At 30.6% G+C, this 23,409-nt stretch overlaps 2 protein-coding genes across 3 annotated transcripts; one reads left to right on the top strand and one right to left on the bottom strand.

Annotated features, from left to right (window-relative positions):
- The first annotated feature begins 3,559 nt into the window (after positions 1–3,559).
- LOC112801965 (universal stress protein A-like protein) lies at positions 3,560–5,426 on the top strand. The gene is made up of 4 exons (XM_025844931.2): positions 3,560–3,985; positions 4,576–4,697; positions 4,797–4,915; positions 5,052–5,426. The coding sequence occupies exons 1-4, from the start codon at positions 3,811–3,813 to the stop codon at positions 5,158–5,160; spliced, it is 525 nt and encodes a 174-aa protein (XP_025700716.1). The 5' UTR covers positions 3,560–3,810; the 3' UTR covers positions 5,161–5,426.
- Positions 5,427–6,068: 642 nt separating this feature from the next.
- Positions 6,069–9,640, bottom strand: LOC112801964 (PWWP domain-containing protein 6). 2 transcript variants are annotated; one of them, XM_025844930.3, is made up of 2 exons: positions 9,384–9,640; positions 6,069–9,067 (listed from the first exon to the last, which is right to left on the bottom strand). In XM_025844930.3, the coding sequence occupies exon 2, from the start codon at positions 9,031–9,033 to the stop codon at positions 6,364–6,366; it is 2,670 nt and encodes an 889-aa protein (XP_025700715.1). In that variant the 5' UTR covers positions 9,034–9,067; positions 9,384–9,640; the 3' UTR covers positions 6,069–6,363. The 2 variants fall into 2 exon arrangements, with proteins under 2 accessions (XP_025700715.1, XP_029154258.1); XM_029298425.2 differs by having other exon boundaries at positions 6,069–8,976; positions 9,384–9,553.
- Between the last annotated feature and the right edge of the window lie 13,769 nt (positions 9,641–23,409).

Here is a 23,409-nt window from a genome sequence, read left to right as displayed (position 1 = left end):
GAAATGGGTAATCCATTTCATGGCAACCACACACGAAATGGGTATTCCATTTCCTTGAGTGCAGCAGCGAAATGGGTATCTCACGTTGAAAATATCTTTTTATAAAGATATTTTTTAATAATTAAATTTTAACACATATAATTGATTAAATCATATTATTTTTGTCAAAATCAGGTTAGGCAAATTAATCTGACCGAAAAATGGTAAATCAAATCTTGAACTAGTCTAAGTTAATATTATTTTTTATAGAAAATGACTATAATATCCTATTATAGAAAATGACTAAAATACTTTTATTATATATATATTAATTTTGAGAATCCTAAATTTTAGTACTTTATTTTTCTATCCTAAGATTAGGATTTAGAATTTTTAAAATTAACACATATATATATATATATAAAATATATAAAATAAGAGTATTTTAATCATTCTCTATAATAAGGGTATTGTAGTCATTTTTTATAAAAAATAATATTAATTTAGACCAGTTCAAGATTTAATTCACCATTTTTTCGATTACATTAATTTGTCTAGCCTAATTTTGACAAAAATAATATGATTTAATCGATTATATATATTAAATTTTAATTACTAAAAAAACCTTTAAAAAAAGATATTTTAGCCGTCTTTATTTGAGTGGCTCCCTCTGTGAAAACATAATCGTATCCAAAGATGTTTCCAAATTTTAGAAAGTGATGTTATTGCCTTATTCTAAACTTGGTAATAAAAAAAAATCACCATTTTAAGAGTGAAAATATCTAATAACATAAAGTCATAAACCAAAAAAATAGTCAACTCAAAATCTAAAAGTGAAAAAAAAATAGTCAACTCAAAATTTTCAAATTCCTTTGCATTTTTTTTCCTTTAAGATTCTGAGTTGACTATTTTTTTTGTTTGTGACTTTATGTTATTAGATATTTTTACTCTTAAAATGGTGATTTTTTTTATATTACCAAGCTTAGAATAAGGCAATAACATCACTTTCTAAAATTTGGAAACATCTTTGGATGCGATTATGTTTTCATAGAGGGAGCTACTCAAATAAAGACGGCTAATTAAAATGTTTTTTTTTAAAGGTGTTTTTTAGTAATTAAAATTTAATATATATAATCGATTAAATCATATTATTTTTGTCAAAATTAGGCTAGACAAATTAATTTAACCGAAGAAATGGTGAATTAAATCTTGAACTGGTCTAAATTAATATTATTTTTTATAAAAAATGACTACAATACTCTTATTATAGAGAATGATTAAAATACTCTTATTTTATATATATATATATATATATATATATATATATATATATATATGTTAATTTTAAAAATTCTAAATCCTAATATTAGGATAGAAAAATAAAGTACTAAAATTTAGGATTCTCAAAATTAATATATATATATATATAATAAAAGTATTTTAATCATTTTTTATAATAGGATATTATAGTCATTTTCTATAAAAAATAATATTAACTTAGACCAGTTCAAGATTTGATTTACCATTTTTCGATTAGATTAATTTGCCTAACCTGATTTTGACAAAAATAATACGATTTAATCAATTATATGTGTTAAAATTTAATTATTAAAAAATATCTTTATAAAAAGATATTTTCAACGTGAGATACCCATTTTGCTGCTGCACTCAAGGAAATGGGATACCCATTTCGTGTGTGGTTGCCATGAAATGGATTGCCCATTTCGTGGGCACTTCAATTGAAATGGAGTTCAAATCCATTTCACGGACAGCGGCCACAAAATGGCAATGCGCATTTTCAGAAAGATTTTCAGCCATACGCATTTTGGGAATTAATGTTTTTTTGCTGCGCATTTAGATAAAAAAGCCCCAAAACATAACCCAAAAAAAAGTTCTTCTTATAGGCATTAAGCCAAAAGGATGAAACCGAAAAAGAAAATACTCTAAAAAATTGAATTTCTCTTTGCGTGATAACTAAATTAGTGAAAATGAATTAGTTGAATTTAAAATGTAAAAAATGTGATCTAATTAAAAATGAATCAAATTAATTAAATATCTTTTCACTAATTTTACGTGTCACAAACACTGTTTTATTTGAATATTTTTTTGACACAAACATCCGAAACAATATCAGAACTGTTACCTTAATTTATAGAAATTAACTTTTTTTTATATCTATTTTTAGTTAAAAAAACTTAACATAATGAAAGAATACTCAAAAACACCTTTTGCAAATTACCTATTAGTATCTAGTCTTGGTAGAAGAGGACTTTAAACAATGTATTCTTCATCGAAAATAATTTGTGACTATAAAAAGAATTTCTTCAATTCACTTTTTTTTTTTTTAAAAAAGTTTTGTTTTAGAAGTCATCTCTTTCTTTTGTTCTCTTTTAATTTTTTTCATTTTATTCGTCAAATTCAAACAAGAGAATTTATAAAATTAGCATTCTACTATACCATACAAGACAATTTGCCACGATTAAAATTGTAGCTACACTTTGATAAAACTGTGACTAACATATGCTAGCCACGAAAAAAGAACCATGGACATTAAAGATGTGGCATTCTCGTCTTGGTAGGATTTTGAGGTTATTAGCCATGATTTTATGAACTGTGGAGATCTTTACATAGCCACGGTTTATATATATATATATCATTTGTGATTGTGACTATATGATATTAAGCAAAGCCAAAAAAGTTATTTTGCTATAATTTATCTGTGGCTAATTTGAGAGATTGAGATGAAAATTTTGTGTTGTATTTAGTATAAAATGTATTCAATTGAATTATGTGTTAGTATTATGTTTAATTTAAGATATAGATATAAAGATTAAAGAAGGTATATTTGGAAATTAAAAAGTTAAGTGAAAATATATATTTTTTTAAAATGTTATTAAAGTTTTTATCTTTATTTTTAAAAATTTTAATTTTATGTATTCTTACTTTTTGAAAATACTAAAAAAATTGAAATTTTGTGTCACAAAATTAAAATTTTAATTCTAATCTCTGACTACTAAATATAATACTCAATTTCAGTTCTCCAATCTCAATTCCAATTCCAATTTTTGAAAATAAAATACTACCTTTGTGATATTAGTAAAGATCTTAATATTTTCTCTAAGCCTATTTTACATTTTTAATTTTTGTATTGTTTATTTACTAATAATAAAAATATTTTTTTCATAGATTTATCTATTTTTAATCTTTATTTAATTTATTTTCACAAACTACATCCGAATTATCAGTTCCACTTGGCTATTTTCCTACAATAATTGTGACATAAAATTATCTTTACCTAATAGTCACTCGTTTTGTATACTATTATGCTACTCAGGAAGTTGTCGTTTTACAATCAAGTCAACAACAAATTAACAAATATTTTTTAATTATATTTTATTTTTAAAATTATTATTAATTAATAATTATTTAAATTTTATTTTTTAACAATATAAAATTAATAATTATTAATTACAATTATTTAAAATTCACTGAACTTTTCGGTGGACGTCTCAGGAACGCGACAAACGAAACACATGAAATGAACGAAATAAAAAAGGACATTTTCCGGGTACGGCCCGCCAATTTTCAAGTAAAACGACAACGCTTCATTCAAGCGGTCCACCGCGCAATATAGCTGACACGAATCACACTTGTCACTATCGTGCGCCGCAGTGCGAACCACGCCCAAATAATTCGAGACCGAGATAAACACTTCTCTTTCTCTTTTTCTTGGATTTCTCGGGAAACAAAGAAGAAAGAGGAAGGAAGGAGTTGGACTCGGTGGAAGTGAGTGAGTGAGTGAGTGAGTGAGTGAGTGAGCGAGCGAGCGAGATGGGGGAGGTGACTCGGATAATGGTGGCGGTGAACCAGTCGAGTTTGAAAGGGTACCCGCACCCTTCGATAAGCAGCAAAGGAGCATTCGAATGGACTATCAAGAAGATCGTTCGCCATAACGTCGCTTCCTTCAACCTTCTCTTTCTTCACGTTCAGGTTCCCGATGAAGATGGTACTCTGTCTCTCTGTCTTGTGCTTTCTTCTTGTTTTTGGTTGATTGATTGAGTGAAGGAAATGATAATCATGCTGTTGTTGATGCTGATTATTAGCGTTATTACTATTTGATTCATTCATTCATTTGTTTTTGGTTTCCCTAGAATTTTGGATACTTGATCACATCTTTTTTATGTTCTTAATTTGAATTTATTTTATCGTCTGAGCTGAAAGAAAGACATAGATATCTGTGATTTCTTCTGTTAAGTTCATAATTTACTTGGATTTTTTCTTCTCCGAGCAGTTGGATTATAAATTGTTGTGGTGATATATTATTATTCTTGTTATTTTTATTTGATTTATCATGTTTATTCTTAAAAGCTACCAATAACAGAAGTTAGAAGAATTCATTTGAGAAAGATTATGACTCATTTTCAACAGAGAGGTCTTCGGGTTTGATATGATAACTCCTATTCTTTATGCATTTTTGCCATGAGCTTTGTCCTTCTTGTTTATGGAATAGGTGAATCTTTACCTAAATTATAAGAGCATTTGTTTAGAATTATACAAAGCAAAATTAAAAAAGGAGCTCTCTTTTTTTTTTGCTAGGTTTTGATGACATGGATAGTATCTATGCCTCACCTGACGATTTTAAAAGGATGAAGCAGAGAGATAGGATTAGAGGGGCTCATCTGCTGGAATACTTTGTCAATAAGTGTCATGAAATTGGGGTAATAATAGTTCTTCTTCTACCTGAGATCATGTTAACAATTTTACCATGTAATTGATTTTGGTCAAAGGTAATTGCTAATGGTTTGCAATGCTTGCAGGTGGGCTGTCAAGCTTGGATAAAGCATGGTGATCCAAAGGAAGTCATCTGCCACGAGGTGAAACGCGTGCATCCCGATTTTCTGGTTGTTGGCAGCCGTGGTCTCGGCCCTTTCCAAAAGTATGGATATTGTCTCATATGATATGCTTGATTCTTGATCCTTTCTTGTTGCCTGTTGAATTGTTAAGAGTAGCACTTTTGCTTCAAGAAAAGTTTGCTTATTATATTGATGAATTGTTGTGAACATGTTATCCAGGGTTTTTGTTGGCACTGTGAGTGAATTCTGTGTGAAACATGCCGAATGCCCTGTAATTACTATCAAGCGCAAAGCAGATGAAACTCCCCAGGATCCGGTTGATGATTGATTAGTCTGTTAGGCACTAGACGTTATTGCCATTTGTCACATCTATCATATGTTATATCATATATTGGTTGAGTTGAAAGAACAAAAAGCTGGAATATATCACCAAAGATTTGTCTGTGGATATGGAAAATGTTGTACTACTACTACTTTCCCCTTTTCACTTGTTGCATTAATCTCGAATCTGTATTTTCAACTATGTTAGATTTAATTTGACTGTATAAGAGAACTTGCTTCATCAATATGATAAATGCTTGCTAGTTCCTACCATGTATTTTAATCTGTACTCAAGATTGCTAATGAGTGAATTGAAGGGTCACACATTTTGTACAGGTAGAGTCCAAAATGGGAAAAGAATGTTAGCCTAGGAGAAAATTACCATACTTTGTCGAAGGGTGTGATTTAAATTCACCAAGTTAAATTTGATACAGGATGAGACAAAATAACATATGGTATAGATTAATTAATTTAAAGTAGTATTAAGATTTTTAGCCCATGATGTACAAAGTTTGTTTTAGTGTATCATAGCATTTTCCATTGGACAAAGGAGGCCATGCCAGGATGCTTCTCACGAGTCTTCGAAGTTTTCCAGTGTTACATAATAGTATTACTAAATTATTAATCATCGCAGTTACAAGAATTGAATTGCTAAAATAGCCATTGCAGCATGTGCTATATTCCATCGATAACCTATTAGAATAAAGTTCTAATATTTAAATACTTGTAGTATCTTCAAATCATAGTTAGGAATTGGATTACTTCCTTTTGACAATCCATCCATAACGTGTAATTGACTTCTAGGCGTTGGCCAAAAAAGTAAAAAACCCTTGCATCCAAATCTTCTATTCCATAAACATCCACCATGTCCCACAAAATTCAATAGCAATTACTTCATATATAATCAAACACAAATTAAAGAGAAGTAATTGACTATTTCATATATGCAATAATCATCCGAAGTTCATCTACTACCATAACTAAAGTACCATTCATCCTTAACCATCAATGGCTCTATGCATATGCATACCACTACCATCATATTATAAGCTATATACTGAGTATTTTTTTAATCTGATATAAAATCCCACACCTTCAGAATGAAAAGACACCACATAAATGCTGAATGAAAGCCCTACCTCTGATCATTACTACTACTACTACTACTGCTGCCCATTTGTGTTTATTGTTATAGTTATATAAACTATATCTAGGATGAAGAGAATCCAACAATTTTGTCCACATCGTCCAAAAGATCCTTCATCCCACTAACAACCTTGTTCTTCGCTTCTTCATGTGATTTTCCATCTGATGCTTCCAGCATTGAGGTCAGAACCTGAAGCTTCTCTCTTATGTAGTTCAATTTGGATGCTTCATTGCCCTTTGGCAGTGAAACAGCCAAGGTGGTATTGTCCTTGTTGATTGATGCTGAACGTTCGGACTTGGACCTATCACTGGAAGAAGAAAGATACTTGAGTTGAAAAGTTACATCAGAGGATCCAAAAGGGTTGGTGATTTGTGATTGCTTTAAGGCATTTTCAGCATCAGAAGCTCTTAGGAAGCACACTCTAGCGGTGTAATTTGTTCGGAACATGTTAGTTTCAGCCTCATTCAGATCCCCAAACTTGCTGTAAATTGCGACGATGTCAGATTTTGAAGGTAGAGTGCACCCTGGCCAGAATGACACAATAAGCTCCGCCGGTGAAGTGTTTTCAGTTCCCTTCCTCTTTCTTCGCTTCCTAGGCCCAAACTCATTGTTAGGTGACAGGTGATCTGGTTGATCGGTTTCTGACTTCTTTCTCTTCCTTCCAGGTCGACATTCTTTGTACACTTTGTATAGGGATCCGTGGCGATACAATGAGCTTCTGAAGACAGAAATGAAGTCCACAAGTGCTTCAAGAGAGTCGCTGTCCCGAGAAATTTGAGGACTAACAGCTGCATGCCGGAATTCAGACAGGACTTCAAAAGGAGTGACCTGAATTTTCTTAAGATCGATGGTCTTCTCCTCTTCATCTATCTCAGTTTGGTGATTTGGGCCATCAGAAAGCACGAACCCAACAGCAACATCCTTTGTGGGATTCTCCTTAAACGTCTCGCCATTACACTTCAGAATTCGAGGAGAAGGCTGGCCAGCAGCCCTGCCCGATGCTAGATGTTCAAGGGAAGTAGTGAAGGGAGGGGACAAGTACTTGCTTAACTTCCTTTCTCTTAACAAAGAACCCTTCTCATTCTGTTCTTTGGTATTCCCTTCTGTAGTATTCTCCTTTCTGCTACCGCTGCTAATGTTTTCACCATCAAAAGCTTCTTTCAACTCTCCTGAGTTCGGCGACCAGCCCTTGTCGCTGTTCTGCTTTCCCCCACTGCCTTTGTTCTCAGCATTCTGTAGATTTGCCACAGTATCTACACGCAATTCTTTTCTCTCCCGAACTGGTTTCGATGACATTGCAACCTCACGGTCTCTTCTTCTTTTCCTACCAGTGAACACAAATGCATTTAAAGTTTCGTCAGTTTCGTCCCCCTCCTTGTTCATGGAAAGTACATCTTTGTCCTCCCCCATAATTTCAGCCATGCTTTTCTGCTTCCTTCTATGGTTTGGTGTATTTCCAGAAGGCCCTTGAGAGTTACCAGATGCACCGACTTTCAGGCTCATCGGAGAGGCAGAATAGTCCTCCCCAAATGGCCCTTGGACAGGCACTTCCACTGCACTCTTACCATTGCCTGCATAAACTGTTTCATCCGTCAATTTATCTTCGAGTCCAAGAACTGGCTGGGGATCCTCAAAACGAGCTAATTTATAACCTCCTCGTGCTAGATAAAACGCCGAAAGCTGAGCCTTTAATGTCTCCAGCTCCAGAATACTAGCAACAGCGATAATTTCAGCAGCTTGTTTCACTTGAGCAAGTAGCTCCAGCGGTTCCATTGGAACGGCCAAAAGTCTCTCTACACCATTTTCCGGCACAAGAGTTCCTGTCTTGATTCCAGCATTCTTTGCCAATGGTAGAGTGAATCCAGGCATAGATTCATTTACAAGAAACGCACGACTCATCTTCATATCAAGAAGCATTCCAACCTGATTCACAGCTTCTTGTACAGCATTGACAAAAGCTTTGGTGATACTTTGCTTTGCCATATCATCAAAGTTTTCCTCAAACAGCTTCAGTTGAGAAGGATGGCACCAAGCAAATGTTCCATCCCCGAAATAGGCTACAAGGAGCTGCCGATTCTTTTGTTTCAACTTCAAAGCTAAGTCTGAAGCATCTGAAGGATCATAAATCCGGCCGGGCCACCACGGATGACTCTTAATTTTTCCCCAAACAAAATCACCAACAGCAAATACATGTCCTCCATCACTTAATTCCTCCACTTCATCATCTACATTCTCACTGCTCTCCACAATTGGCACATCTCTAGTCACAATTTTCCCATCATCATCATCTTTTACTTCCTCCTCGCTCTTCTTTCCATCACTTCTCTCTTCACCACCGCCGATCCCCACGGAAGCGCCCTCTTTCAGACCATCATCACCATCTGCCACTCTTTTCCGAGAGCCATCGATCGAATCCAATTTCTCGGCTTCGTGAGAAGCATCCCGGCTTTCACCAGTTCCCCTCATTTGCAACAAAGATGACACACCATTCATCTCAGAATCAGAATCACTCCCCTTCAATTTTACTGAAACCTTGGTCTCTAAGACACTGCTATTGAGAACTTCAACAACTCCATCACCATTTTCCTTACCACCACCATTCTCAACAACAACAGAAGAATGTTCCTTGAGTTCCTCCTCCTTTTCCTGCTCTAAACCCTGATCCCTGGGTTCTTCCTGTGAAGGTAATGAACCCTCAGCAGGTACCTCGGGCCCATTTTTAACCATGCTCATCAAAAAAGATCAAATTTTTCTAGAGAAAACCAACCTATTATGGTAAAAAGCACACAACAAGACAAGTAAAAACATAAAACTAAAAGAAAAAAACACAAAAAACCTCAACACAACTTTAGGGTTTTGGAAATGAGAAAGAGTAAGAGTAGTCACATAATAACTTATGTTCATATAAAGAAATAAAAAAGAACACATACATATAAATGTCTATAAACTACAAACTATACAGTATAGTATATTAAATTTGTATTTGTATATGTTCAAAAGGAATGAATAAGCATAAACACATTAATTAATTATAATAAATGGAAGAGAGAATATCAAAATAGAAAATGAAGAAGAATATATACCTGCAGAAGAAAAAGGTAGGGATGCAAAGTTTCTGTTTTTTGAAGAAATTGTTGGCGCTACTGAAGGAGCATATGTGATCAGCTAGAAGAAGAGCATGAAGAAGAATGTGATGCTGGTTCCTTGGGGTATATGAATGATAGTACCAACATTTTTTTTTTATTTTTTATTTGAAAAGAATATAGTGAGAGCAGTAGTGAAGTAAAAAAGACTAGAGTGAGAAAGAGAAGAAGAGATGTTGAAAATATCGAGAGATGACGAGATGGTCATAAAGCATTAATGCTATTAATTAAACAACTATCATCCTAGCTCACTCAGAAAATCAGTTAATCATTAAAATACAAAATATAAATATATTTAAAATAATTTAAATGACATATAGTTTATATTTGATATTTAATATTTTATATATACATAGTATTTTTATTAATCAAAAGAGTAATATTATTTTAAAAAAATTTAAAAATAATACATGCATACTAAAAATTTATATAAATATATATATTATTTAATTTATTTTTAATATATATTTTATTTGGATGCATATCGTATAATTATAAAAATTTTAAAAATTATTATATTTTATTGAATAATAATAAAAATTAAATGTACCAAAATTTAACATGAAAGTTTGTTTTTTATTAAAATAAAATATTAAAGACTAAAATTCTTCAAAATTGATTTGTCAAATATTACATTAATTATAATATTAATTCGTTTTTTCACTGGTAAGTGCTTACAGTAATATTGATTATTACATTAATTAATAGTTGTTGTATTGCAGCAACAACACAACAGGCAGGCGGTGGGAGTGGGCGAATGGATGAGCCTCAAAAGAACACTTTCATTCACAGACTCTACTCGCCACTGTGGCCGTTGGAATCTACGCGCTTTTCATTGTTAAAAATAAATATTATTAATAGTATATTATCTTATATATGTATATATGAAATTTAGAACATAAATAAATTAATTATAACATATTTTTTTTAATTAGTATTAATTTTTTTATAATTAAAAATAATGTAAAATAATTAATTAATGGAATATACCAATTAAATAATAGTATAAACAAAAAAATTTAATTCATAATTTCACAAAATAATTTTTAAAAAGATAATTATGTATATAATAAAAATACAGTACTCACAAAAATATATAGTGAGCACTAAATCATGTAAATAAAGATTAAATATTTTTTAACTTATCCTCATTTTTTTAAATTAAAAAAATGATAAAATAATTTATTTTTAATAAAAACTGAATTTTTTTATACTTAAAAATTATTGAACTTTTTATTATTTATTCAAATTATATTATTTTAACTAAATAAATTTTATCTTTATAATTAATTCAAATATTATCTTTATTTTTTATTTTTTATTTTATTTAACTTTGTTTTTTTATATTTTTACATTTAATTTTATAAATATATGTTAATATCAGAATATTTAAAAAAAATATACTATATATTAATAAATTATTTAAAAAATAATTTATTTAAATAACCATGTCACGTTAATGTAAACAGAAATACAGTTATAAAAAATATTGTTTGTGACAAAAGGTTAAATTTTAGCCACTGTGACAATGTTTTATGATAAATAAAAAATACTCTCATTTATTTTTATCACGATTTAGTGTTCATAGTTAAAATTTGATGGCTAAACCCCATTTTTGTGGTAGTAAAATAATCTGTTTAACAACTTCAATCTCGTTCATATATATAGAATTCTTCTCCTCATAAACCGTGACAATCAACAAGGATTTGAGTTTAAAAAATTCTTCGTAAACCGTAGAAGGCTAGAGAATTTTATGGTGATATTTCTCCCTTCGTAAACCGACCTACCACATTTTATGTTCATTCTTTATCCATCATAAACCGTTTCTAGCTCCACGGTTTACATGCAAATACGAAACCGTGGTTAGCTCCCACGGATTACATAATAATAAAAAAAGACATTGACTCGCAAGAAAATTGTAAATGTTGCATTTAGGTAAATATTTCTCTCTTTTATTTTATTTAAATACATTGCCCTAAATATTATTAATAGTATATTATCTTATATATGTATTATGAAATTTAAAACATAAATAAATTTATTTATTTGATAAATTTAAAACATATTGTTTATTTATTGAATATAAAATTAATTTTGTTTATTTAAAATTTTATAAATAAAAATAATAGTTTATTTTTCATAAATTAAGAAAAATTAAATTGTATATGTGAGTTAGTTAGATATACAAAAAAAAATCAATTACTAATCAATCACTCATACAAAATATATTGAAATATTAAATACATATTAATAATATATAAACTAACACATATATAAAAAATTATATAATAACTAGCTTTTTATATGTACTATTAATATTTTTATTTTATTTTAATTAATTAAATGAATTAAAATAATATTTTTAATAACGAAAACATGAGAGTCTAATTTATATGAGAAGTGGATCCTCTTCAATAAAAAAAAATTGGATAATATTAATTGTGATCTCTCATCTTTTATTACTCTCTTTTATATATTTAATTTTAATTCTATTTATAAAATTAATGATAAAAAATTATACTGTATTTTTTCAAGTGTTAAAAAAATAAAAGAGGATCCATTTCTATTTACATGTTCATTTATTGTTTCACAACTATTCTGTTCAATTTATAGAAACTGTGTAAATTGTGGTACACCGTACACGTAAATAGTAGTATAACTAAATTCACAATTCAGAGAGGAATATTGATGTTATATTAAGATTTATAGCTTAAAATTTAGTTTTTTTTTTTTAAATCATATTACAAGGTTATCCATAGATTTTGCTCACTCCTTATTTTTCTCTCCCCATCCACAGTCAAGTCTTTCTTGATTGGTCATTCTCTCATTTATACGATTTTCATTGATTACTCCTGTACCAAATAGGAAAAGCATCAATTTACAAGTAACTTAATGGTTTTGTTCATTTTTGGTCAACTAATAAATTAATGGCTTCAGAATCAGAAAAGATGGTAATTTCCCTCCAACAGGAAGGTATTTGCAGAGATTTATTGTTAGACTTATAGCCTTTTTTGAATTAGGGAGAGAAATTTTAGATTGAACTAAGTTCAATATCAATTTATTAATTTCTTATGTGATATAATGATAACAAAATTTTATTTATATTCTTAAAAAATTAAGTAATTTTAATGAGTTTAATTAATATTTTTTTTTAATATCAGATCGTAATATTTATTTGTAGAAAAGTAACTTCGAATAGAATGTAAAATGTGAATAGATTGAATATATAGGATAGAATTTAATCTCCATGTTAATTTACTTGCAGATTTAGACCACTAAATTTGAATTTTATTCTTATTTTAAACATTTAACTGTCCTTCTTCTATTTGAACAGTAAAAATAAATGTATTTTTATTTAAATATAATATTTAATTTTTGAGTTTCGTTAGAACACATGTTAAAGTTATTAATTAACAAATTTATTATGAAAATTATACAAAATTTAATTTTAATGTAATTATTATTTATTTATTAAAATAAAATATTTAAAATTTATTATTAATAATAATCTTAATTTATACTCTTAGGACATATATTAAACTAAATCCTTAATTTTTTTATATTTCATAATATTAAATATTATTTATGTATTATCAACAACTTAAATATTACCTTAGTAACATTAAGAAATTGTAAAAAAATCTCTATCTTAGATTTTATATCTCTTTCAAACTGCAGATAAAGGTGGAGAAAAATTACTACCGGCGAATCCTTCTTCGATGGCATGGACGCATGGTCCTAAACACACCGATTTTTTATTTTCAGCGAATCTATTAAAGATGAAAAAAGAAAAGATCACTCAAGGCAAATTTTGGATAGCATCAAACTAGGAATTCTATCAATCATATTACATTATTACATGTATATAAAAAAATTACTTTTTGTAAAAATATTAAGATATAAAATATAAATTAAAAATATATTAAATAATATATATTTATATATAAATATATAATAATTAATTTGATAACTAATTTTTACGTACATTAAGTATGATCTCAACTTCAAAAAAAAAATAGAATAACACAACAGATGGACACACAAAAAAGAAAAAATTTAAAGGATGATAGTGCTAATGAAAAATGTAAATATTTTAATGAAAATTTTATAATTTTATATTCATGTAATGATGCTTTATTTTAATTATTAGATGGTGAATTATAAATTTAATTTTGGTATATTATTGTTCTGATATAATGAGTCTTGTGGATTCTACATAGCTCATTTTATGAGGAGTGAGCTTGTCTGTCGCTTGAATGGATGAGATATACGTTGAATTTAAAAGAATAGACAATAAAATATTCTAATATTCAAGTAAAAGAAAGTATGAAGTGAGTAATAATCAATATTCATAACAAATTACGTACTTTTTTATTAGTTTGGGTATATAATTACATAGAGTGTAGAGCCTAGAATATGCTTCTTTATTCAGTTATTCTTTTGACTTGATCTTTTACTATCCTCCCATGGTAATTACATGGAAAGGGGGTCACTACCTTATTTCGATCACTGAATTATATATGTATTCATTATTTTGAATTGTTGTTACTTGTTGAATCTTTTAGTTAGCTGATTTATAGGAAATGTATATACAATATAATGAAGGGATCACAACCCTTAAGCTTAATCTGATTAACTTTTTTAATAAGATAAGTTGAGATTAAATACTCTTTATATATTGGCCTATAAATTGGCATGCAATCATGGGTATTACACTATAAATCGACATTGTAATAATGGGAATCAGCTTCCAAGCTCAATCTGATATTGATTAAGAAAATAAGATTAAGAAAATATAAAAACGTATCGGACATAAAAATATAGTTACCAAAAAATAAGAATAAATAAAAAAATTGAATTGGATTTGTCATCCTTTGATAGAGTGAGAATGTATGCAATAAATGTCTACATTTACTTATGAGGAATGTTAGGGCCAATAATATTTGTGATTGGTAGTCATTAATTAACTATCAATGATAATTTGATGGTGTAAAATTGGTGTGAGATTTCATCTAATGGCTCATATTTCTCTGTTGATTATATGCTGGCCAAAATGTAATAAAATTGCTGGCTCCCTAGACTTTTTCTTTACTTTTTTCGGTTACGTAGGTTAATATTGATGATTTTCGAGACACGATGGATTACATGTAGTGGGTTATCTTGATCAACGGTGATAGTAAGCTAAGGTTGGTACTGAAAAGTCTTTTAATTATGAGCGTTGCTTTAGTTGTTGGTTTGTAAGTTTACTTAAGAGCAACATAGTGGAAGCCTTTTATGCATTTTGATTGCTCTTTCTTCAAGAGTTTATATCAAAGTTTCAAAAGAAAAAAAATTGGTAGCAGATATTAATTCTTTCGCATTTTTTTACGATATTTTCTTCTTCCTAGTTGTTGTGAACGTGGGAAAAATAGGGACAAGGAATGGTAAAGGCAAGGCAAAAGAATTAGAGGAGGAAGTAGAATTTGTCATAAACCCACCGGATCCATATTCATGGGTTGATGACAGTGTTCATTTAGGGTATCTCTCTTTAAGGATAAAAAGCGTATAGGACAATTAGGCTCTTTTGATTGGATAAGGGAGGGTGAGAACCTGAAAATTTTTTGTAAGTGTCATCTTTATTCAAAGACTTGATGATTTTTGCATTGAAGATCTCTATAATGATATCATCTCTTTTAGTATTGAGGATGTATATCATAGCAGGGTGTCAACTTGAATAGCTTTTTGTCATCTTGATTTTGTTACTATTTTTCATGTCTATCTTTAGCCCAATTTTTCAAATTTTCGAGTTTGTTGTACTTCTTTAATTTCCATCTGTCTTATCATTTTTTCTCTAAACTCAGCCATGATCTTTAGCTTGGCCATCGCTATAGCTTCTTTGAACTTTCCAGGTCTGAGGCCACTCTTCAATGCATGTAAATGTACGTCTGGGTTGAGGTTCAGGATTTTCATGGCTATTTTGGTAAATCTGGTTATATAGTCTTTTAGACTTTCGTGCTAGCCTTCTTTAATTATGCTGAGATAATTAGAGTCGTTCACATATATTTTTGATGTCGCAAAAATTGTTGACAAACATGTCATAAATGAATGACAAAATATTGGGTCAAAAGCGTCGTTTAATAACATCATGGACTAAAATTTGGTAACATGTATATTAGGGTCACCAAGTCTATCATAGGGTTTCAGAGTGGTTGGTAATGTAAAATTTTTAGACATTTGAAAGCTCGTGATTTTTTTTGGTTGCTCTCTTCATTGTTTTTGGTTGGAATGACCTTCACCACGATGTTGGCCTCCGAAGTATGGTCATCACGGTTGTTCCGTTGTCAGCATTCTTCTGATCTCCTTCGTCACTCTACCTATTTTATTTTTGGTTCAGCAAGTCAGTCACTCTTTGGACTTCGACTTGTAACGTTGCATTGATAGCTAACAGTTCGGTCTGAGTAGGATGAAGAGGAGGTAGATTTTACTCTTCCGCCATTAGTTAGAGCCTGCAAGAAAGGGTAAAAGACGAGTAAAAGAAGTAATGGTATGGTTAAATAAAATTTGGGCACCAAAGTATTTTGGTACAATAAGTCTAATGGTTACTGTATAGATTGTCTTACTATGAGTGAGTTTGTTGTTGCTTAGATGGATGAAATATACGTTGGCTTTAGAAGAACACACGGTGGTGGTACTTACAAAGACACTTCAATGCTCAAATAAAATAAAGTATAAAGTGAGTAATAATCAATATTGAGAACGAATTACATACCTTTTCTTAGTTTGACTATATGATTATATAGAGTGTGGGGCTAATTTTTTTGGATATGACACCTAGTTTGATGTAACACCGAGTTATGAAAGTTAGGGGTGTTTTACACTATTATGACGGCGGTTAGTTGACAGGAAGAAATCGGACGGTCCGATTTCTTAGAGGTGAGAAGGGACATAAATCGAACTGGGCAGACATTTTGTTTGCAAAGAAATCGGACCCACCGATTTCTAGGCTGCAGGACAAAATTTTTGTTGGACAATGAAATCGGATCCATTGTTTTCTCGCCAAAAAAATTTTGGCAGGTCGTGCCACTAATTGGATTGTCCGATTTAAGTTTTCAAAAAAAAATTGAACCATCAAGAAAGCCGTTGAACGGCACGATTTCGGTTTTATATATACCAACTCCATAACCGAGCTATCCACTACATCTTCTTCTTCTCACGCTTTTCTCTTTAAATCTCTAAAGCTTGTCTCTGCTCTTTCTCTTTTTCTCTATTATCATGGATGATGAAGTGATGTTAAAAGTGTATTATCATGGTCAAATTTTATTACAAACATCTAAAGGAGTGAAATTTGTGTGTGAAAATCCATTAGATATTATAGTTCCATTCACACTGTCATTTGAAGAATTAAAAAGTGTGATTTGTAAGAAGATGGATGCTCAAATATCTAGGAAAGTATCGTGTATTCTGTACAGATATCATATATCTATATTTGGTGGGTTCGTTCAATTTCAAACAAAATACGTGATCGATGAAGTGAGCATGCAAGGAAATGTTTTCAGTATATCTTGAAAGTCGGTCCCGAATCTCGTTCATCAAACTATATATTGAGTTCGAGCAATCTGCAGCGGACCAAGATATTGAATTGAAAGATTACAACAGTGATAGCGAGAAAGAGTTTGAAAGTAACTATGAGATCGTTGATCCGGGTGTAGTCGAAGATGAAGCTGACGATGCTATGGTGGCAGATGTGGCGGATGTGGTAAATGCATTAGCAAACCAGCAACCGTTTGAGAAGCCGACTTTCATGCGATCGTTGGATTTGGAGGTCATGCATGCACCAGAATTTCCTCAATATATAAATGCAGGTATGTAATAATTTTAATTTATGATTTATACATAGGTTTTGAGTTTGAGACAAATATTTAAGGCAATGGTAAATAGATAAAATATAGCATATAATTAGTAATTGTTTAGTTTTTAATTATTAGTAAACATGTATATTGAGGAATTTAGTATTTCGCATTCTTGTGTGATTATTAATTTATTTAATAGCATTTGATGACCTAATTGATTAATTTATTATCTTTTGCATAATTTATTCTTGATTTACGTATCATAGATAGATTTTATTAATGAGACATGTATTTAAGAATTATTTATGAAAATATAAATTTTGTGGCGTGATTACAGCAGAGTTTCCTGTTATGACGGATGGTGAATTCACCGTGGGAATGGAATTCAGTTCTAGGGAGGCAGTAATTAAGGCAATGAAAGATTATACCATCCGTAGAGGTGTAGATTATCGGGTGCATGAGTCAGAATCGACGACATTCTATGCTAAATGTACCAGTACGACGCAAGTTGTGATTGGCTGATCAGGATTAGCAAAATGTCCAGGAGGTACTGTTGGGAGATAAAGAGTTACAATGGTAGTCACACCTGTACTAGGGTCACTGTTTCTCAAAATCATTCGAAGCTGGATTCCAACATAATTGCAGAAGCAATAAAGCCATTAGTAGAAGTTGACCCATCTATAAATGTGAAATTAGTGATTGTGGAAGTACAGTCAAAGTTTAACTACACCATAAGTTATCACAAAGTATGGTTGGAAAAACAAAAGGCATTGGAGTCAATTTTTAGAGGTTGGGAAGCTTTGTACGAAGCTTTGCCCGCATGATTTGAGGCCATGCGTCACAATGAGCCATCAGCAGGGACGGATTTACATGGTAGCTTGTGGGGGCAAGTGCCCCATGGAGTTTTATAAAATTTTTAAGTAGTATATAGTATTATATTTCATTTGCCCCCACTATATAAATAATTTTGACCCCATTCTTCACACTTTAATGTTGTTGAAAGATATTTAATTAAATTTAATTTTATAAATATATAAAATTTAATTTTAACTATTAATAAAAGAGTAATTAAATAAATAATAATAAAAAAATAAGAAGTCAAAATAAATAATCCTAACCTTAATTATTCTTAAAATCAACTTTTTGCTACTATATTCTTTTACTTTCTTCCAGTTTTCTATTTTTCTATTTTCTCTATTTTATTTTTTAATTTCTTTTGATTTAATTAAAAGTTTATTTATATCTTTTTGTAATTTTTCTTTTATTAAATTATATTACATTTATTTTATAATTATACTCTTGTGTAATATTTTTATTTTTTGATTAATGGTTATTGTATAGTAAAATTTTATTAGTATATTTTTCTATGATTGGTTTGCTGAGCTTTTATATTCATATTATATTTTTAATTTTTTGTGAAATTATAAAAATTAGGGTAAATTATTTTTTTCCTAATATTTAGGTTTTTTTAATATTTCTAATGTTTAATTTTATTTATTTTTTTCTAATATTTTTTATTCATTCAATTTTGTTCTTACACATTTTTAATTTGTATCAAAACTATCCCTACAAGCTTTCAATTTATTCCTAACATTTTATATAAGTTGACGTTTAGGGATAATTTTGACATAAATCGAAAATATTAGGGACAAAATTGAATGCAACTAAACGTTAGGTGTATTTTAAAAAAAATTGCAAATATTAAAAACAAAAAATACATTTTACCCTAAAAATTATTGTTTTTATTGTGTATGATTTGCCCCCACCAACAAAATTTTCTGGATCCGTCACTGGCCATCAGTAGTCGTTCATTTTGAAACAATGCCTGTGTACCAGACAGATGACTTGGTTCCTAATATTCGTGCACTACACCGAGACTTCTAGAGTTATTACCTTTATATTAGAGCATTCAGACATTGCAAGTCAATAGTGCAGGTAGACAGAACTCATTTGTATGAAAAATATAAGGGCTGTTTGTTAGTTAAAGTTTCATAGGATGACAATAACAATATCGTGCATATTGCATTTGTGATAGTGGAGGGAGAGACATCTGAGGCTTGGCACTTTTTTCTTAGTAACTTGCGACAACATGTCATGACACGTGATGGTGTGGGCCTCATCTCCGATCGGCACAAATCTATCAGGTCAGCTATTGCTCGTAGTAACGGATCTTGGTCTCCTCTTAGAGCTTTCCACATATTTTATATCAGACACATAGAGTCCAACTTCTTGAGGAAGTTCAAGGTTCCGTATCTGCAGAAACTTATCGTCAACATTAGTATCATAGTTACTATTATAGTTATTCTTAAACCCATTTATTAATTATGAATGTTGTTTATAGTTGTTCTTTTTTATTGATAGGATATTCGAGCACAGTTCGTGCGTATAAGACGCGTTATCAGCGTTTACGCGAGCGAGGTGAGGCTTATACCAACTGGTTGGATCGGATTTCATGTGAGCAGTATGCTTTGGCTTTTGATGGGGGATACAGGTGGGGTCATATGACCACTAATCTAGTTGAATGTAAAACCTCGGTACTGAAAGGGGCGTGCAATCTTCTAGTCACTACACTTGTTAAGGCAATGTTTTACAGGCTTGATGAATTGTTCACCCGAAAAAGAGCCGAGGTTGAGGCTTGTATTAATGCAGGACATGTGTTCTCTGAGCTTGTGACCTCTAAATTGCATGCGAATCAGTGGGCAGCGGGTAACATCCAAGTTAGTTGCTTTGACAGACATAATGGGGTATTTGAAGTGCGTGAGAGTATGCATTGGACCTATAACGACAACGGTGTGACTGTGGTGAATTCCAGATAAACCGGCTTCCGTGTCGACATGTGTTTGCTTGTTGTGCAAATCAGCGGCTAGATTGGCAACTGTATGTTCATGATGTTTACAAAATGGACCAAGTTCGAAGAGTGTACAGAGCTAGGTTTAGGCTATTAGGGAATCCCACAACATGGTCTGTTTATCATGGAACTCGATTCGTAGGTAATCTTTTCCTCAGATGAGTATCTAAAGGTCGGCCAAGGATGATCCATTTCTTGAATGAGATGGACACTCAGATGTTGCGTGGTCCTAGGTGATGTAAGCAATGTAGGGGGAAGGGCCACAGCCGTAGCTGATGTCGTCAACATGGTGGTACAAGTGCAGGTCCGGCCACCCAATAGAGCTCCATCCAAATTTCATTTTCGTTTGTCATGTTATTGCATTGTGTGTAATGTTATTGTATGACTTTGGCATTTTTATATATTGACATAAAGTGAATGCTGACGTACAGTGAAGTAGCATAGTTAATGACATAAAGTCCACTAGCATAGTTAATGACAGAAAAGAAATTAACATAGTCATCATCATAGTTCAACAAACCGGATACAATAAACAACAAACACATTCTAAGTAAGGAAGTCCAATACACACATCATTTTTTTATCCTCAATTTTTCATCTTTGTATAATTTCTTGCATTTCTTTGCAACCCTATTAAAAGCGGACGGGGTATATCGATTAGCGTTCCGACGTAGGGGATCAACTCTAAGGTTGTATCCTTTTCCTTTTTTGCTTGTGGTTGTACCTATGAAAACATTCACACATTCAATAACCAACTAATCAAATCAAACTAACAAGGAAATTACTTTACCAATTAACCAGGAAATTACTTTACAATAATAATAACCAGGAAATTAATTCACCAAATAACCAATAAACTACTTTACCAACTAACAAAGAAATTATTTTACCAGTCTAACCAATAAATTACTTTACCTCCACTAGGCGCTAGACCATCATCTGGACCACCATCGTCATCATAATCAGCATCATCTGCATCCTCATCCTCGTCCTTATCCTCATCCTCATCCTCATCTCCATCCTCGTCTGGATGGTCAACGAGATAATCATCAACCTCATCATGAACAGCCTGGTTGCTTTCATGAATTACTTATCCTTCTTGTAGATCATTCAATGCTTTTCAAAAGTGAGCAAGACTACGAAATCTGTAAGGCCGATCAGCACATTTCCAGTTACGCCACCTGATATCAAATGATTCGTTAATTAACTTTTATCAATCAAATTTAAAATACAGCGTGCTACAATTTTTCAAATCAGATAGTAATTAAATTTACTTGTTTGCAATCGGAAAGAGTCGAGGATTGCCAGGAATCGACGCAAGAAATGGTTGACGGATCCAAGCCTAGGTAAGCAAAAGTGTCAGTGGACCATCAATCTCCTTGCAGTCAATATGAGTTGCCCTACACAATGCTCTATACAGGTGTGTCAGGCATGTCGATCCCAAACAAAATTGTATGATCCCAGCAAAGTTACAGAGTAACGGCAGAAACTTCTAGTGTACCGCTGTCCCAGAGTTATCTCCAAACATAACGATCCCAAATAATAACATTATGTGGTACTTCACGTACCTCTGAATATAAATATCATCAGCTAACACTACACGATCTTTCAGTCCTCAAAATCACGTCAACTTGATGAAGCTTCCTCTACAGTCTGTCTTCCTAGGTGTAACACTAAACTGATTTAAGCATTTAGCCTCTAATGCCTCATAACTACTGAGTGTCGGTCCTGTAACTGGCAGACCATTCATCGAAATACTAAGAATTATCGCCACGTTCTCCAGCGTCACAGCACACTCACCAACCAGAAAATAGAATGTGTGAATCTCAGGGCGCCATCTCTCGATCAGATCATTAACCAATGCCGACTGACATTGGACAACTCCAATATAAAAAATGTGATAAAAGCCAGTCTCCCGTAAATGTTCCTTTATAATTTGATTGTAGGAGTCCGGCGGCATGAAGTGGTCACATTGCAACATCTGTGAACCCTACAAAACGTAGCCATAGACCACATTAAACAAATATGACCTTATTTAATTAACAAATTAAATTTAATAGAAACAAATTTTTATTATCACATAACTAGTAAAACATAATCATGTTAACAACTATATTATTAACTAGTCAAAATATACTAACTCTATTTTACAAAAAATTCACATCTATATTTTTTACAATCTAATAGTTATCAATAAGTTTTAAACTACTCTTAAATATAAATCTAATTATTTTTAGATACATTAAAATTATATATTCTAATATCTAAAATTAAATTATTTTATAATACAACTCTTACTCATTCCTTATTTTCTATTTATATAGCACTAATAATAATAATAATAATAATAATAATAATAATAATAATAATTAAGTAACTATTCTATTCTAATATTTACACTTCCAACATAATAAATAATCTCAAGTAATTATTCTATTCTATTCTAACAACACATAATAATAAATCATTAATTTTTATTAATTATATATATTATACTCATAATAAAAATAATTAATTCAATAATTTTTATATATCTTCTGTATTATACTCATAATAATTATTTTATTATCATACCTAGATCTTAATAAAAATTATTACCATAATAAATTTATTACAAACAATTAATACTAATTAATTTATTTATTATCACATGTATAATCTTAATAAAAATTATTACTACAATAAATTTATTAATAATAATTAATATTAATTATTTTATTATCATACCTATACATTTTAATAAAAATTATTACTACAATTTATTAATAACAATAATTAATTTATTATCATACATTCATAATCTTAATAAAAATTATTACTACATTAATATTATCACTATAATTTATTACTACTAATCTCTAACATTATCACTATTAATTTAATTAAATCAAAATATTTAAAAATTATTACTACACTAATCTTGAATATTATCACTATAATAAACTACTAATTTCTAACATTATCACTATAATAAACTACTAATCTCTAACATTATCACTATTATTTTAATTAAATCAAAATATTTAAAAATAAAAACTTACATAATTAGGATGATCAAGATAATTAGTAATGTGGAGCTCCAGACAATTGACGTCTTTTATTCTCCTTCTTTTTGACATTGTTGAAGGCTAGTGGTCCAATTTTTTTTCTTCAAAGATTTGATTTCATCAATGGAGAGTGAAAGTGAAGGTGGGTTTGGAGAATGAGAGAGCATTGGAACGAAAGTGAAAGGAGGGGTTGGGGTATTCAGATGGGAGTGTATACAAGCAGGAAGGACTAAGGTGTATGC

The sequence above is a fragment of the Arachis hypogaea genome, chromosome 5, assembly GCF_003086295.3.
Source record: "Arachis hypogaea cultivar Tifrunner chromosome 5, arahy.Tifrunner.gnm2.J5K5, whole genome shotgun sequence".
NCBI lineage: Eukaryota > Viridiplantae > Streptophyta > Magnoliopsida > Fabales > Fabaceae > Arachis > Arachis hypogaea.
Note: the sequence above shows the minus strand (reverse complement) of the source record. Positions and strands in the feature narration are given on the sequence as shown.

Bases quoted from the DNA above. Each gene is read 5' to 3' on its own strand.
- LOC112801965 (XM_025844931.2), top strand. From the start codon at position 3,811: ATGGGGGAGGTGACTCGGATAATGGTGGCGGTGAACCAGTCGAGTTTG. The intron at 3,986-4,575 runs GTACTCTGTCTC...TTTTTTTGCTAG, and splicing joins TCAGGTTCCCGATGAAGATG to GTTTTGATGACATGGATAGT. The intron at 4,916-5,051 runs GTATGGATATTG...CATGTTATCCAG, and splicing joins GGTCTCGGCCCTTTCCAAAA to GGTTTTTGTTGGCACTGTGA.
- LOC112801964 (XM_025844930.3), bottom strand. From the start codon at position 9,033: ATGAGCATGGTTAAAAATGGGCCCGAGGTACCTGCTGAGGGTTCATTA.